General features: G+C 37.6%; 1 protein-coding gene across 1 annotated transcript; it reads left to right on the top strand.

Moving 5' to 3' along the window:
- The first annotated feature begins 1,155 nt into the window (after positions 1-1,155).
- LOC18030058 (cytochrome P450 83A1) lies at positions 1,156-2,917 on the top strand. Its single transcript, XM_006414795.2, has 2 exons — positions 1,156-2,040; positions 2,152-2,917. Exons 1-2 carry the CDS (start codon positions 1,156-1,158, stop codon positions 2,770-2,772), a joined length of 1,506 nt encoding a protein of 501 aa, XP_006414858.1. The 3' UTR covers positions 2,773-2,917.
- The last annotated feature ends 13,061 nt before the right edge of the window (positions 2,918-15,978 follow it).

Consider the following 15,978-nt stretch of genomic DNA (forward strand, 5'->3'; position numbering starts at 1 on the left):
AGGTGGTTGCACAACGGAATCATCTGTGCAACACAAGATGGGCTTAACCCAGAAACGATGCAGTGTGAAGAGTAGCTGATGTGGCATCATGTAAGTAGAGCTAAAGGAGTCAGCAAAATTGTATTGAAGGATCTAAAATCTAAGAAAAAGGAGATTTAGAGATATCACGTAGTGGAAAATGAAGATTCTCAACTTGAAAAGTTGAACAGTATATAAAGCTTGTAACATCTAAGCTTTAGGGTTAGCCGTACAAATTGGGAACAGAAGCACAAGAATGTTCAAGGTTCTGTGGCAAGTCAAGTTATGATATTGTGTAATTCTGTTTAAACAACTTGTAAGAATGTGTTTAAGTGATTTCTAATAAAGCAAATAGAGTATTTGCAGAATCCGTTTAACTGTTTTGTATGTGCTCTCCATCTTACAATTAGCTGATTAAACATGCTTTTTATCTCACATAGAAATACTGACATTGGACGGCTGTGCCTGTGCACCAAGCTATCTTTCAAAACATCAGTCCATTATATATTGGCTATTTAGGTAATTTTACATACGAAGAAAAGTTTTGGTAAATACTCTTTGAGTTGACAATCACAATAATGCAAGTTTGCGATAAATTAAAATATTGGCTATTTGTTTAGTTAACCATACAATATGGCTATTTATTTCAACATTTTGACTTTTTCATAGTACTTTCGGTAACTTTTATTTTATTTTAGGATTTCACAATTTCGGAAATATATGTACGAATATGTTAGATTTTCTGTATAAAATCAGATTGCAAAAGTCCATATATATAGGTCCAGGGTTGGTTTAGACCACTCAATTAACAAAGCTAAATAAAGATTTGTGTAAACTGCAAATAGATCTGGACAAAAACGAATGCGACTGCATGGAACCAAATATTCATAAAGCTTACAACGTAGGGGAGGAACGTTGGGTAGGTGAAAATGTTTTTCAGTTCAAACACGTGAGGTTTCCTAAGTAGGTATAAAGGAAAGTACGCAATTATAAAATTTGATCTTGGTTTAGTTCGGTTTAGTCTATTTGGTTTGGTTTCGTTAAGAAGAAAAAAAACCGCAATCAATAATTTTCTATATATTAAGGAGCTGTTGTGCTGTTTAAGTACCACTCAAAAGTAGTTAGTGACAACCAAAAATGGAAGATATTATCATCGGCGTTGTGGCACTCGTCGCGGTTCTTCTCTTCTTCCTTTCTCAAAAAACGAACACCAAACGGTACAAGCTGCCTCCCGGTCCAAAGGCGCTTCCCCTGATCGGAAACCTCCACCAGCTTCAGCAGACTAACCCACAACGTTTCTTCCATGGATGGGCCAAAAATTACGGTCCGATCTTGTCATATAAGATAGGAAACAGAATAATGATGGTGGTATCTTCGGCTGAGCTAACCAAAGAGCTTCTCAAGACGCAAGATGTCAACTTTGCTAACCGGCCTCCGCACCGTGGTCACGTGCTCATGACCTACGGAAGAAGTGACATGGCTATGAACCACTACACACCGTTGTACCGGGAGATGAGGAAGATGGGCATGAACCACTTGTTCTCACCCACTCGTGTGGCCACCTTTAAGCACGTGCGGGAGGAGGAGGCTAAGCATATGATGGCTAAGATCGAAAAGGCTGCGGAGAGATCTGAACCGGTCGATATAAGCGAGCTTATGTTGACCTTCACGAACACGGTTGTGTGTAGGCAAGCGTTTGGGAAGAAGTACAATGAAGATGGGGAAGAGATGAAGAGATTCATCAAGATTCTTTATGGGACTCAGAGCGTTTTGGGGAAGATTTTTTTCTCTGACTTTTTCCCGTTTAGTGGATTTCTCGATAATTGGACAGGCCTCACGAAATATATGATGGACTGTTTTGAAAGACAAGACACTTACATTCAAGAGATTATCGATGAGACGTTAGATCCCAACAGGGTCAAGCCAGAAACTGAGAGCATGATAGATCTCTTGATGGAGGTCTACAAAGAGCAACCATTCGCCTCCAAGTTCACTATAGGGAATGTCAAAGGAGTGATTTTGGTACGTACATTTCTCCGTTTTTTTCTATTATATATGTTTTGAATCGTTGCTTGTTTTACAAGGAATTATTTGCTTGCGTTTCACTCTTCTTTTTGTTTTGTGTTTCAAAAGAATATAGTGGTTGCCGGAACTGACACGGCGGCTGCAGCGGTTGTGTGGGGGATGACGTATCTAATGAAGTACCCTGAAGTGAGGAAGAAAGCTCAAGCAGAAGTGAGAGATTATGCAAGAGAGAAAGGTTTAACGTTCATTACTGAAGACGACATCAAGAACCTTCCTTACTTCAGAGCCTTAGTTAAAGAAACATTAAGGATTGAACCAGTGATTCCTCTCCTTATCCCTCGTTGTTGCATTCAAGATACCAAGATTGCTGGTTACGATGTCCCCGCGGGGACCACAGTCAATGTAAATGCGTGGGCTGTGTCTCGTGATGAGAAGGAGTGGGGCCCGAACCCTGACGAGTTCAGGCCCGAGAGGTTTCTTGAGAAGGACGTTGACTTCAAAGGCACGGACTATGAGTTTATACCGTTTGGGTCAGGCCGGAGAATGTGCCCTGGAATGCGTCTTGGTGCGGTGATGATTGAGGTTCCATACGCGAACCTTTTGCTCAACTTCGACTTCAAACTTCCTAATGGAATGAAACCAGAAGACATCAACATGGATGTCATGACTGGTCTTGCTATGCACAAGGCGGTTCATCTCAAGCTTGTTCCCGAGAAGGTGAGCAAGTGACAGATTATAATAGTTCAATAAATCTATTACTCTGGTCTCTGGTTATATAATAGATGTTCCTAGCGTGTATTATATATTGCTTCATGGTTTGGTTTCTTTGTTAAGTGAAAATCGTCTCGCTTATAATTTTTCTTTTAACATCAAACGACTTACTCAAAAGGAGCTAGTGTGGCAAACCACACGAGTCTCCATCGGGTTCTAGATAGGCGACCCATAAGGTCGTCTCGTCTCGGTACATAAGAAAAAAAATCAAAGCAAAAGAGAACATACATAATTGAATTTGTACTTTTTTTATTCAATTAAGTTGATTCCCTGGAAAATGTTGACCACTCATTGGTTTCATTAATCATCTTCCAGAATTCCCTGCAATCCATTCCAAAACAAAGCTTTAAACACATAGTGAACTGGCAAAAGCCTATCCAAAGCAACTTAACGCGGCTCATGTATTCCATAAACCATCACACAAGACAAATGTTAGCCGTTTCGATATCCAATGGAATCACCAATCTTTGGCCCTGATGTAATTTATATGGCTGCTCATTTGCCTTGTACCATGCTTTTCATGTTAAGGACAGAACAATTATATTAATTACTTTGAAATCCAATCCCCTTTATCATGTCCTTGATTCACTCCCTGTAATTAGTTTGTCATTACTAATTCAATATTGTGTAATTATTCTAGCTATTCTCTTTATCTTGTATAATTATTCTCTCTATTCTCATTATCTTGTACAATTATTCTAGCTATTCTCTTTATCTTTATATATATATATATATATATTTATATGTGTGTGTCCTATGGACATTGAATAAAATATAAGAGTCAATAAAACTTCTTCCTATTCTAAATCTCTCATCACATTATCATTGCATTATGCCATGCATGGGATCTTTTTACATAATATATATATAGTTCTAGAAATTCTTTAAAAGAGTTTCTCATGTTTTTTTGCTTTCTAAATAAACCATATAATACATGGGACTAGATAAGGCACGGCCATTCTATCAATAGGTGTCCTCTTTGGATAGCATTTTGTGTCATAGGTGGCAACTAGATCAACGCATTATTGATTTATGAGAAGTTCCTATCGAAGCTCACTACAAAGTGTAAAGGAAGAAACTTTTTGTAAAACAATTAAAAAAGAATTTTGTATGAAAAAAAAAAAGAAAATTCATACATGTGAAAAAAATGTATGGGAAACACTCGCGGTGCCAAGGGAGTTTGATACTAGAGCCCGTGTCTGAAATGCTTGACAGTATTCAAAATTAGCATCGTTTGTGGATTTATCTTGTCCTAGGACAAAAATACTATTCTAATAACTTAATTATATAAGGCCTAATAAGTCCATTACTATTTCTTAATAACTTAACTATATTAAGAGATAGTAATGAGATTATTACGCCTTGTATAGTTAAGTTATTAGAATAGTTATTTTGTCCCATATTGCTAGTTCTAAAGTCAAAGCTAATTATTATACATGTATATATATCTACTTTTAAGCTGATGAATAAAATCACTTCCGAGCCTAAGACTACATAAAGTTTTGGTTTAACTCTTGAATCATAGTTTAAGGCTACATAAAATTTTGGTCTACCTCTTGATTCAAATTCTTGTTATAAGTTGTGCTGTATTGAAAAGCAAACCCACGAGGTTTTGCTCTTCTGTTTTTGGTGGTGAACTCGGACCAACGAAGTTCGGGATTTCTACAAAGCCATAGAAGCTTGAGATTTCTTTATTCGGTGGAGAAACTTTGGAAATTTCTCTGTTTTTTTTAGAAAATATGAAATTTCAGAGTCGAGGAATTATGTGTTCTCGTTTTTTGAAATATGGTCATAATGTGAGATCATGTATATGGATATCTAGATTGGTGGCTGGAAGAGTATGGAAAACCTACAAAACGTGTGTCACACACTGAGGCGTCATAGGTTGATCCACAAGCTGTGACAGGGCTCAAGAAAAATCAATGGCATAAGCTTGTTCGATGGCTTGATTCGAGATTAGAGATGGCAAATCGTGTGAGTGATAACAACTATACAGATGAGTGGATTATTGATAGTGGTGCGTCGTACCATATGACGGGTACGTTAAGTGGTATGTTTGATGTGCATAAAGTCTCACCATGTTTAGTTGGTCTGCCTAATGGAAATGTTGTGGTTGCTGATAGAGAAGGAAGTGTGGCATTAACGAAGAAGTTAACTTTGACACATGTGTTTTTTGTCAAGGAACTCAAGTGCAATCTCATCTCCATGTCATAGATTATTGATGCAATGAATTTCATTGTGTTTTTCTCCAAGCAAATGTGTTGGGTACTGGATCCTGCTTTGCAAATTCTGATTGCAGTGGGTGAAAGAAAAGATAGATTGTATTTTCTTCAAATTATTCAGAAGATCGTGAATGTGGCGAAGGTCAATAAGTTGGGGTCTTTGGAACTTTGGCACAAAAGGATGTGACATGCTTTTGAAAAGATTTAGAAGATTGCCAGAAGTGGATCAAAAGAGTGTTGGTGTTTCTGATTGTGATGTCTGTTTCTGAGCAAAGTAGTGTCGGAATGAATTTCCTGTGAGTATAGAGAAAAGCAAAGAATGTTTTGAAATGATTCACTGTGATTTGTGGGGGCCATAACAAACACAGAGCGTGTGTAGATCCTCTTATTTTTTAACTGTTGTGGACGATTATTCTACAGCTGTGTGGGTTTTTCTTCTTGCTGATAAAACACAAGTTCAGAAAACAATGATAGTTTTCTTTGCTCTCATTCAACGTCAGTTGAGAAACATGTAAAAAACATGCAAAGTGATAATGGTAGTGAATTCATGGGTATGAATGAGTGTTTTCGTACATCAGGGATAATTCATCAAACTTTGTGTGTGGGAACGCCTCAACAAAATGGTAGAGTGGAGCGAAAACATCAACATATACTGAATGTCGCACGAGCGTTGAGATTTCAGGCAAATTTACCAATAGAACTTTGGAGTTATTTGTGCTTTATGTGCTGCGTATCTAATCAATCGTATGCCTTCTGTGTTACACAATGGTAAGAGTCCTTATGAAATCATATTTGGAAAAACTCTTGATTATAGTGAGATACGAGTTTTTGGATGTTTAGCGTATGCTCACAATCAGAAACGTCATGGAGATAAATTTGCGAGTAGAAACAGAAAATGCATATTTTTGGGATACCCTTATGCAAAGAAGGGATGGAACTTATCTGACTTGGACACCCATGAGATCTGTGTTTCTTGGGATGTCAATTTTATTGAGGACCGTTTCCATATTTGGAGCTAAAAAATGCACAGCTGGATGAGCCTTCTAATTGTGATCAAACGAGGTTATATGTGGATGATAATGGTGGATTTGACGATATAGTACCTGCCTTGACAAGGGAAATTATACAACCTCTCACAAGAGATACAATGACACAGACTCTGGTTGTGTGTCAGACAAGATTGCAGAAGAAGAAAGACACACTATAGGAAACAAAATACGCGATATCTTAGGAATTACAGTGCCACATACTGAACCTGCATCGGTTACACAGTCTGAGAATGTGAAACCTGCTTTAGTGACAGAACCTGCATCGGTTACACAGTATGAGAATGTGCAGTCTGCTTTAGTGACAGAACCTGCATCAATGACACAGGCTGAAACTGTGCAACAGCCTGGATCAACAGAAACTTTGGGACGAGGGATGAGAAAGAAAGAATCTTCTGTCAAGTTACGCAATTATGTGTGCAATACGACATTTACAATGAATACATCCACTGAAAGTCAGGAGATGAGTAATGATTATGGTATGAGAATTTATGTGAATTGTGAAAGGTTCTCTGTGTCACACAAGGCATTTTTGTGTAGTATAACTGAAGGAGTTGTGCCGAAATTTTTTTCTGAGGCTATGAACGATCCACGATGGAGAGAAGCTATGAGACTGGAGATTGAGGCTCAGGAACGAAATCAAACATGGCTGATTGAACAGTTACCACCAGATAAGCATGTAATTGACTGTAAATGGGTTTACACAATTAAGTAAAATGCGGATGGCTCGATTGAAAGGTATAAGCCGAGACTTGTGACATGTGGCAATCTTCAAAAAGAGGGGATTGATTATTCTGATACATCTGCGCCTGTAGCAAAGATGAGCACAGTTCGATTGGTTCTTCAAGTTGCCGCTGAGAAAAATTGGGAGCTACATCAAATGGATGTGCACAATGCATTTCTTCATGGGGATTTGGATGAAGAGGTGTTTATGAGGGTACCTAAGGGTTTTGGTGCTTCTAAGAAGGGTATGGTATGTCATTTGCGCAAGTCGTTGTATGGTTTGAAACAAGTTCCACGATGTTGGTTCGCGAAACTTTCGAAGGCACTCTTGGGGTATGGTTTTGCACAAAGTAAGGCTGATTACTATCTTTTCTCATTAGTTAGTGATAAAGTTCACTTGCACGTCCTAGTGTATGTGGATGATCTTGTGGTGACAGGAAGCTCTCCTGAGGTGATACAAAAATTTTAAACATATTTAAGCAATTGCTTTCATATGAAGGATTTAGGAAAATTGAAATATTTTCTTGGATTGGAAGTTGCGAGAAATACAAAGGGTATATACTTATCACAGAGAAAGTATGGTTTAGATATTATTGTTGATGTCGGTTTGCTTGGTGGTAGACCTGTAGAGTTTCCAATGGAGCCAAATCATCAGTTGGGAAGTTTGACAACAAAGATACTTGCTGATCCTGAGAAATATCGAAGACTGGTTGGAAGGTTGATTTACCTAGCTGCAACTAGACCAGATATTGCCTACTCCGTGCACATATTGTCTCAATTTATGAATGAGCCAAGAGAAGATCATTGGATGGCTGCATTGAGAGTTGTTTGTTACTTGAAAGGATGCTTGCAAATAGGAATTTTATTGAAATCTGATTGTAATTTTCATCTTACAGCTTGGTGTGATTCAAATTGGGCTGGATGTCCAATCACACGGAGATCTTTGAGTGGATGGTTGATACAGTTAGGAAATTCTCCTGTGTCATGGAAGTTAAAGAAGCAAGATGTTGTATCATGCTCTTCAACTGAAGCAGAGTATCGAGCTATGGTTTTGGCATTGAAGGAGTTGAAGTGGATAAAGAGTGTGTTGTTAACAATGGGTATTGCACATTCTGGTCCAATGAATTTATATTGTGACAGCCAGTCTGCCCTTCATATTGCAGATAATCTTGTGTTTCATGAGAGAACGAAACATGTGGAGATTGATTGTCATTTCATTAGAGACGATATACAGGCTGGAATTGTTCAAGCACAACATGTTTCTACTACTAATCAGTTGGCGGATATCTTCACTAAAGCACTTGGAGGACGTCCGTTCAAAGGAATTTTGTGCAAGTTGGGCATTCGAGATCTCCATGCTCCAACTTGAGGGGAGAGGGAGGGGGGGGGGTATTAAGAGATAGTAATGGGCATGCCTTGTACAGTTAATTTATTAGAATATTTATTTTGTCCTACATTGCTAGTTCTGAACTTAAAGCTAATTATTGTACATGTATATATATTTGCCTTTAGGCTGATGAATAAAATCACTTCCGCAAATTACTTTGACATCTTACACTTCATGCATTAGTTAACACACATTTGTCAGTGTGTTCCTACTCACCTCATAAGCCGATAGGGTTTATCCACAAAAAAATTAACACATGATAATTTAAGTTTTTGCTATTATTTATTATTTTTACGGCAAGCCTTTTTTATTTTCACTTTAGAATTGTTTAATAAATATTAAATATGATGTTATAACATTTCGAGAATTTAGAAACATGCCCTTAGTTGCTTTGCTGATTATGGTTGTGCTTCCATAGGAATTTATGGTTCCAAATCTCTTATTATATAAACGGAAAACTAAAGCAATATAAAAGCAGTTTGAATTTTTCTAAAAAAATGTGTGTTGTTTTATTCTTAAATCTCTAAACTTATCATATATAACTGTTGGGGTTTTTATTCATAATAAGGTCGGGCAACAATTGATTGCCACATAAGGTAGTACATCTTATGAGAGGCTTTGAGTTTCTTCCATATGCTTGGATCCGATGTTAGGTTTATGTAATTAAATGGTTAAATTTAGTATGTTTGTGGCTATCTAATATTCTCATTTGACCATATATTGACCTAATTTTGTCAAATCACTGAGGGGTTTATATTTTCACACGGTAAATTCATTAAGGAGTTCATCAAGTTAGTGACAGTCATAAAGGGGTTGACCTTGTGGTACATGCAGGCCGGTCTTTAAGGGTTCTCACAAATCCAAGGGTCTTCCCACCTGTTGCTTATTTAAATTCGAAAAGAATCTCTTGTCTGATATTAACTTCTAATAGGAGTATGGTTTACTTTGGTTTAATTTAATTAGTCTCAGTATGATGTATACCAGATATATAATGAACTATATATCGTAAACCATGTAACAAACGTTTCCACACTCAATACAACGACATTTTCTCTCTCTTGTTCATCTTCTTCTTCTCTCATGATATGGTATCAGAACGTTGAGATTACCTCTCAACAATCTCCGATCTCCGATCTTCGATTTCCGCTTCTTCTTCAATCCCATTTGACCTAATTCATTCGGATTTCATCCGATTGAATCTCTACTCAGGTTATTCCACCTGATTTCTCAAAATGGTTACTCTTCGTTGTACATCTTGTCGCATAGCTTGCGGAGCTTCATCGGCGACAAAATCCATCAAGTCGGGAACAAATTCGCGTATTCCGGCGACTTCTGACCCATAACCACTTATTCCGGTGATGCTATCAACACACCCATCTCCGGCAAATGTTCCGACACCAAATTTCTTAGCTCCTTGACTTTGTTCCACCAACATTTTCTCAAATAGCCTTCGATTTCGATGGAATCCAGTACTCTCCGTACTTCCTGGCCATTGGTGACAATCCAGGAACATCGTTAATCTCTGAGGTACTTGATGGAACCAACTTTAACACCTGGAATTTAGCTATCACTATTGCCTGGGATGCTAAAAATAAACTAAGTTTCGTTGATGGTTCTTTACCATGTCCTCCTGAGAATCATCATCATTATCGATTCTGGTCAAGATGTAATTCTATGGTGAAATATTGGATTCTGAATTCGGTCACCATACAAATCTAGGGTAGTATTCTTCGATTCAAAGATGCTTCTGAAATCTGGAAAGATTTGATGACAAGATTTCACGTCACAAACCTCCCAATATCCTATCAGCTCACTCAACAAATCTGGTCACTTCAGCAAGGATCCACCGATTTATCCACATATTACACCAAGCTGAAGACCTTATGGGATGAACTTGATGGATCAGAATGTGTTCAAACTTGCCAAACTTGTCAATGCTGCAAGTCAACAGCCATTAAAGGAGAACACACAAAGGTTATTAAGTTTCTTGCTGGACTAAATGAGTCGTACACCAATGCTCGGAGTCAGATAATAATGAAGAAGACAATTCTGGATTTAGCAGGCGTGTACAATCTACTTGATCAAGACTACAACCAGCGAAACATTAATCATATACAAAATGCTTCTGCTTTTAACGCTTCAGTTCTAGAATCTGCTTCTGTTAATGCTTCACATTCTACACATCCTGGACAGAAAACAAGACCTATTTGCAGTCAGTGTGCTTCTGTTAATGCTCGCCTTGTAGCTAAAGGATATACATAACAGGAGGGAGTGGATTTTTTGCAGATACTTTCTCTCCAGTGGCAAAGATGACCACGGTTAAAACTCTTTTTATTGTAGCTGCTGCAAAGAAATGGAGTTTAACTCATTTGGATATCTCTAATGCATTCTTAAAAGGTGAACTGGATGAAGAAATTTATATGACTCTTCCTCTAGGATACACACCAAAGCAAGGGGAATTTTTACTTCCAAATCCTGTCTGCAAGCTTCAAAAATCTCTATATGGGCTGAAACAAGCTTCAAGACAGTGGTTCCTTAAATTCAGTTCCACTCTCTTGACACTTGGTTTTCAAAAATTACATACTGATCACACCTTGTTTGTAAGAAACATTGCAGGTCGATATATTGCAGTTCTTGTCCATGTAGACGCCATAATCATTGTAGCAAACAATAATGAAGACGTTTCCCAACTTAAAGCTGATCTACAAACACGTTTCAAGCTACGAGATTTCGGTGATTTGAGGTACTTTCTTGGTCTTGAGATAGCTAGATCAAGCTCGGGAATCTACATTTGTCAAAGGAAATACAATTTGGAATTGCTAGAGGAAACTGGTCTTTTAGGTTGCAAACCTGCTAGTATTCCCATGGACCCAAATGTGAAGCTCAGATCTGATAGCCCGTACTCTCTTATTGATAATCCGGAATCTTATCGGGGTTTAGTTAGAAAGATGATGTACTTGACTATCACTAGGACTGATATAACCTGTGCTGTTAATCGGCTATGTCAGTTCACGTCTGCACCTAAGAAATCTCATCTTCGAGCAGCACACAGAGTGATGCATTACTTGAAAGGCAGTATTGGTCTTGGTCTCTTTTATTCAGCAGATTCTGACCTATGCTTAAAAGCTTTTACGGATGCTGACTGGGCTTCATGCACTGATACTAGAAGATCTACTTCAGGTTATTGCATGTTTTTGGGTCCATCCCTTATCTCGTGGAAGACCAAGAAGCAGCCGACTGTTTCACATTTCTCCACTGAATCTGAATACAGGGCTATGAATTTTGCTAGTCGTGAAGTTCAATGGCTCATCAATCTCCTAAGTGAGCTACAAGTTCCTCAGACTAAGCCAGTTGCTTTCTTCTGTGATTCCACTTCTGCAATCAATATCGCCAATAATCCAGTCTACCACAAGAGAACAAATCACATAGAGCTTGATTGTCACCAAGTTCGGGAAATGATTGATAGAGGACTCATCAAAACACTTCATATTCGAACTGACTTCCAACTTGCAGATGCTTTCACAAAGCCTCTCTTCCCTGCAGTTCAAGAAGTTAATGGGCAAGATGTCTCTCCTTTCAGTCTTTGTGCCATCTTGAGGGGGAATAATAGGAGTATGGTTTACTTTGGTTTAATTGAATTAGTCTCGATATGATGTATACCAGATATATGATGTACTATATATCGTATACCATGTAACAAACTTTCCCACACTCAATACAAGGACATTTTCTCTCTTTTGTTCGTCTTCTTCTTCTCTCATGATAACTCCAATAAGAGTTTCACAACAGATACTATCCTCCATCTCTAAAAAGGGATGTTGTTATGGTTGCTTTTAGATAATTGATATACTTATATTATCATATTTGAAGGACCATTCCAATGAAGGGAAATACACATTTTAAATTAAGGAGGCACTAAAAACTTTGGATGTGCACATTTTCTCCCATGTAATCCAGTGAATGCCATTCCTATTCAAACCTAAGATCTACCGAAACTTGGCAATATAGCAAATTAGTAATAGTTAAATTTTTGCAGATGTCTAGAAGAAGACATAAACTAGACATGACATAGTTATATAACCTTAATATATAGACTGACACAATGTGTATTTGGTTTATTACCAATTTTTGTTTAATATCTAATTGGATATACTTATCTAAAAACGAAAACAAGTTTATAGAAGAACATTAAACTATTAAGCTACAACAGCCTCAACAATTTTGAGAAGAAAAAAAAACAGATATCGGAAAATATGTTTTGTATTTGGGTTTTGGAGGAGGCTAAGATATAGGGGCATTGCCAACAGTTGGTCTACTTGTTGATTTTGCTATCACAGCTTTAAGTCTTGCTTTTGATAGAGCTACATATGAAAATATTCTCCTTTTTATCATCTTTCTCTCTGGAAGTGTTCTAATCTGGTTGTTCTGAGATCAGAGATTTAATCTAAAGTGAGAGATATGTAGTGAACATAAACATATGATGGATCCTTGATCCAATGAAAAGATTCACTATACACCAATAACCAAGTTGGTGATGGTATGTTAAAGGGACTATACCTTTTTCTGTGAAAGAAACTACCAGAAAAATATGGCCACCACAAGAAGGTGATAACTATGCATGTTCTAACTATTTAACAAATTCAACTATTCAAGCACTAAGCATGTGTCTTATGAAACTCATAAGAGGTCTATAGAGGTCTATAGTCACAGAAATTCAATGAACAATGATGCACTAAGAAATAACTCAGACATGAATAGCTAAAACCTCTTTGATTGATTACTAGCAATCAAAACGAGGAAATGTAATGTGATTGAATATGTTGGGTTTGTCAGTTTGCCAAATTGTTCCTCTGAACGCAAGATAATCATTTTCTTCAGCGTTTTACAAAGTCTTTTTTGCTATGTTCTCCAAAGAAACAACGTACATTCGTTAGACTCCACTCTATTGACTTGGCTACCAACCTCCAATATTAGATATATATATATATATATAACTTCTCACGAGAACTCCAAAAATAGGATGTCTAAGCACTTCCAATGCAGTGCACTTATAGTGCAGTGAGACTATAAATAAACCCTGAGCATCGAAAGGTGATCTGCCACACAATTCTCAATACCTTTCTTGTTTTTGACTTCCATATCAAATTCTTGAAGCAACAAGACCCATCTGAGCAATTTTGGCTTATCATCTATCTTGGCCATAAGATATCCCAAAGCAATTATTTGATAAAGTAAGACCACAATTAATAGTCACATATGGTGGTACATCTTATGAGAAGCTTTGAGTTTTCCCCAATGCTTGGTTTAAGGCAACCCGATTGAATGGTCGAATTGAGTATGTTTCTCAGTATCCAATATTTCCATTTGACCAATTGAGTAACAATATTACCATCAAATTAATTTATTTTTCTATACTGAGAGGTATTTAGTTTTCCCACATTAAACTCATTTAGCAGTTCATAAAGTTAGAAGTCATTTACAGGTTGAACCTGTGGTACGTGAGGACATGCCGGTCTTTGAAGTTTCTCATGAATCAAAGGGTCTTACCACATGCCCATATAAGATTCAGAAAACCTTTTGTCTGATACCTAACTGCAATAAGGGTTTTTAACAAGGATGATATATACTTGATCCATCCATAAGAAGGGATGTTGTAGTAGTTGCTTTTAGAGAGCTGCTAAACCTATATTATCATTATTGAAAGATCCTTTCAATGAGGGGAAAGACGTGTTTTGAAGGAGGTACCAAAGCCGTTTTGCCAATGAGGTCATATTAAAGTTAATTAATCGCACGAAACACAGCTCTTTCATAAACTTTTGGGAAAACGTATAATGAGATATAAGTGAGCTTATGCTGACATTTACAAACTCAGTTGTGTGTAGGCAAGCGTTTGGTATAAACAAGGGTTAAGGCTAAAACACCGCTTACTTTCAGTATAAAGTATCCGATTTAGGGGTTGGCTAGTCCTGGTTTGGAGCTCTAGGACATTCAAAGATCCTTTCTTTGATGTATAACGAGGATGGGGAAGAGATGAAGATGTTCATAGAGATTCTTTATGGGAGTCAAAGCCTTTTTGGAAGATTTTTTCTCTGATATTTCCCTTATAATCGCTAAGTTCTCCATGATCTAACAAGCCTCATAGCTTATATGAAGGACTGTTTCGAGAGGCAAGACACTTATATGCAAGAGAGATTATCAATGAGATGCCTGATCCCAATAGGGTTAAGCTTGAAACCGAGAGCATGATCGATCTCTTGATGGAGATCTCCACAGATCAACCATTCGCCTCCCCGTTCACTCTGGAGAATGTCAAAGCCGTGGTCTTGGTACGTAAAACATCTCTTTCCTTTTTGTTATCTATGATGCATTTGCTTGCGTTACAAGTCTTCGTTAGCTTGTGTTTCACTCTTCCTTTTGTTCTTTGTTTCAAAAGAATATTGTAGTGGCGGACTGGCAGGAACGGACAGGCAGCTTGGTGCGCCGGCGGTTGTGTGGGGGGGGGGGGGGATGACGTATTTAATGAAGTGACACCAAACGAGATCAACATGGATGTTATAACTAGTCTCGCTATGCACAAGTTAGAGCATCTCAAGCTTGTCCCACATCCAGAAAGTAAAACTGACAGTTTCATTTGCAATTTTCATTGATGTATTTCGGGATTCTTATCAATATGACTAGATTGCTACCAAAAAATAGAACTAATTTTTGATGTTGTATCTTTGTTACAAAATAAACCTCATCTACCATGGTTGGAAAGAAGAAGAAATACGTCAGCTGGTCACTGATGAAGATGCTGAAACCATTTTCTCTATGCGGGTTGGTTCACGGGATTCTGCTGATTTACTGGGTTGGGAATATACCAAAACTGGTATATATACAGTTAAATCTGCATATTGGTTGGCTACTCATTCACCTAAAGGTCACAACATAATAGCTCTTCCGGGTAATCGTCATCTCAAGTCTTTGATATGGAAATTGAACACTGCGGAAAAAGTTAAGCACTTCATATGGAAATTGGTATCCTCTGCTTTACCAATTGGAGAGTGTTTGAAAAGACGACATATAACTCGTAAGTTCCGATGTCCTCGGTGTTTAAATGCAGGACAAAAAACTACAGAACATTTATTCTTCGAGTGTCCATATGCACAAATGATTTAGAGAGCATCAAACTTCCCTAATCAAAACCTCCGCAATACAAAATACTACAATAGATTCGAAATCGGAATCTATTCTCCAGCAACAAAATCCAATGCCAACAAAGGTTCATCAACTAGCTATATGGATCATGTGGAGACTATGGAAGAGTCGTAACATTCTTCTCCTCTTTCAACAGAAAAAATATTCCCTGGAGAACAACGCTGACTTTAGCGCAGAACGATGCCAAAGACTGGTTAGATTCACAACAATTTATTAGAGATACAATGATCCCTACACAGCAGAGTATCTCACGACGACCCGTTCTTCATGTGCAAAAAACATGGAAACGACCGGAAAAAGACTGGATCAAGTGAAATTATGATGGATCATATCTAACACTTAGAAGGAAATCCAAGGCTGGTTGGGTAATTAGGGATTATCAAGGAGATTATATGGGGATGGGTCAAGCTGAAAGTTCACAAGCAAACAATGCTCTAGAGAGTGAGTTTCAAGCCTTGATTATTGCTATGCAAAATTGTTGGATTAAGGGTTTCAAAAAAGTTATCTTCGAAGGGGACTGCAAAAATCCGGTCAAGCTGGTTACAAAAGAATCGCTGAACTCTGGAGTCTTTAATTGGATACGAGAAGT

This window comes from Eutrema salsugineum, unplaced genomic scaffold, assembly GCF_000478725.1.
Source record: "Eutrema salsugineum unplaced genomic scaffold, Eutsalg1_0 scaffold_1, whole genome shotgun sequence".
Classification (NCBI taxonomy): Eukaryota; Viridiplantae; Streptophyta; class Magnoliopsida; order Brassicales; family Brassicaceae; genus Eutrema; species Eutrema salsugineum.

Coding starts and splice junctions, on each gene's coding strand:
- LOC18030058 (XM_006414795.2), top strand. CDS start 1,156: ATGGAAGATATTATCATCGGCGTTGTGGCACTCGTCGCGGTTCTTCTC. Junction 2,041..2,151: donor ATGTCAAAGGAGTGATTTTG/GTACGTACATTT, acceptor GTGTTTCAAAAG/AATATAGTGGTTGCCGGAAC.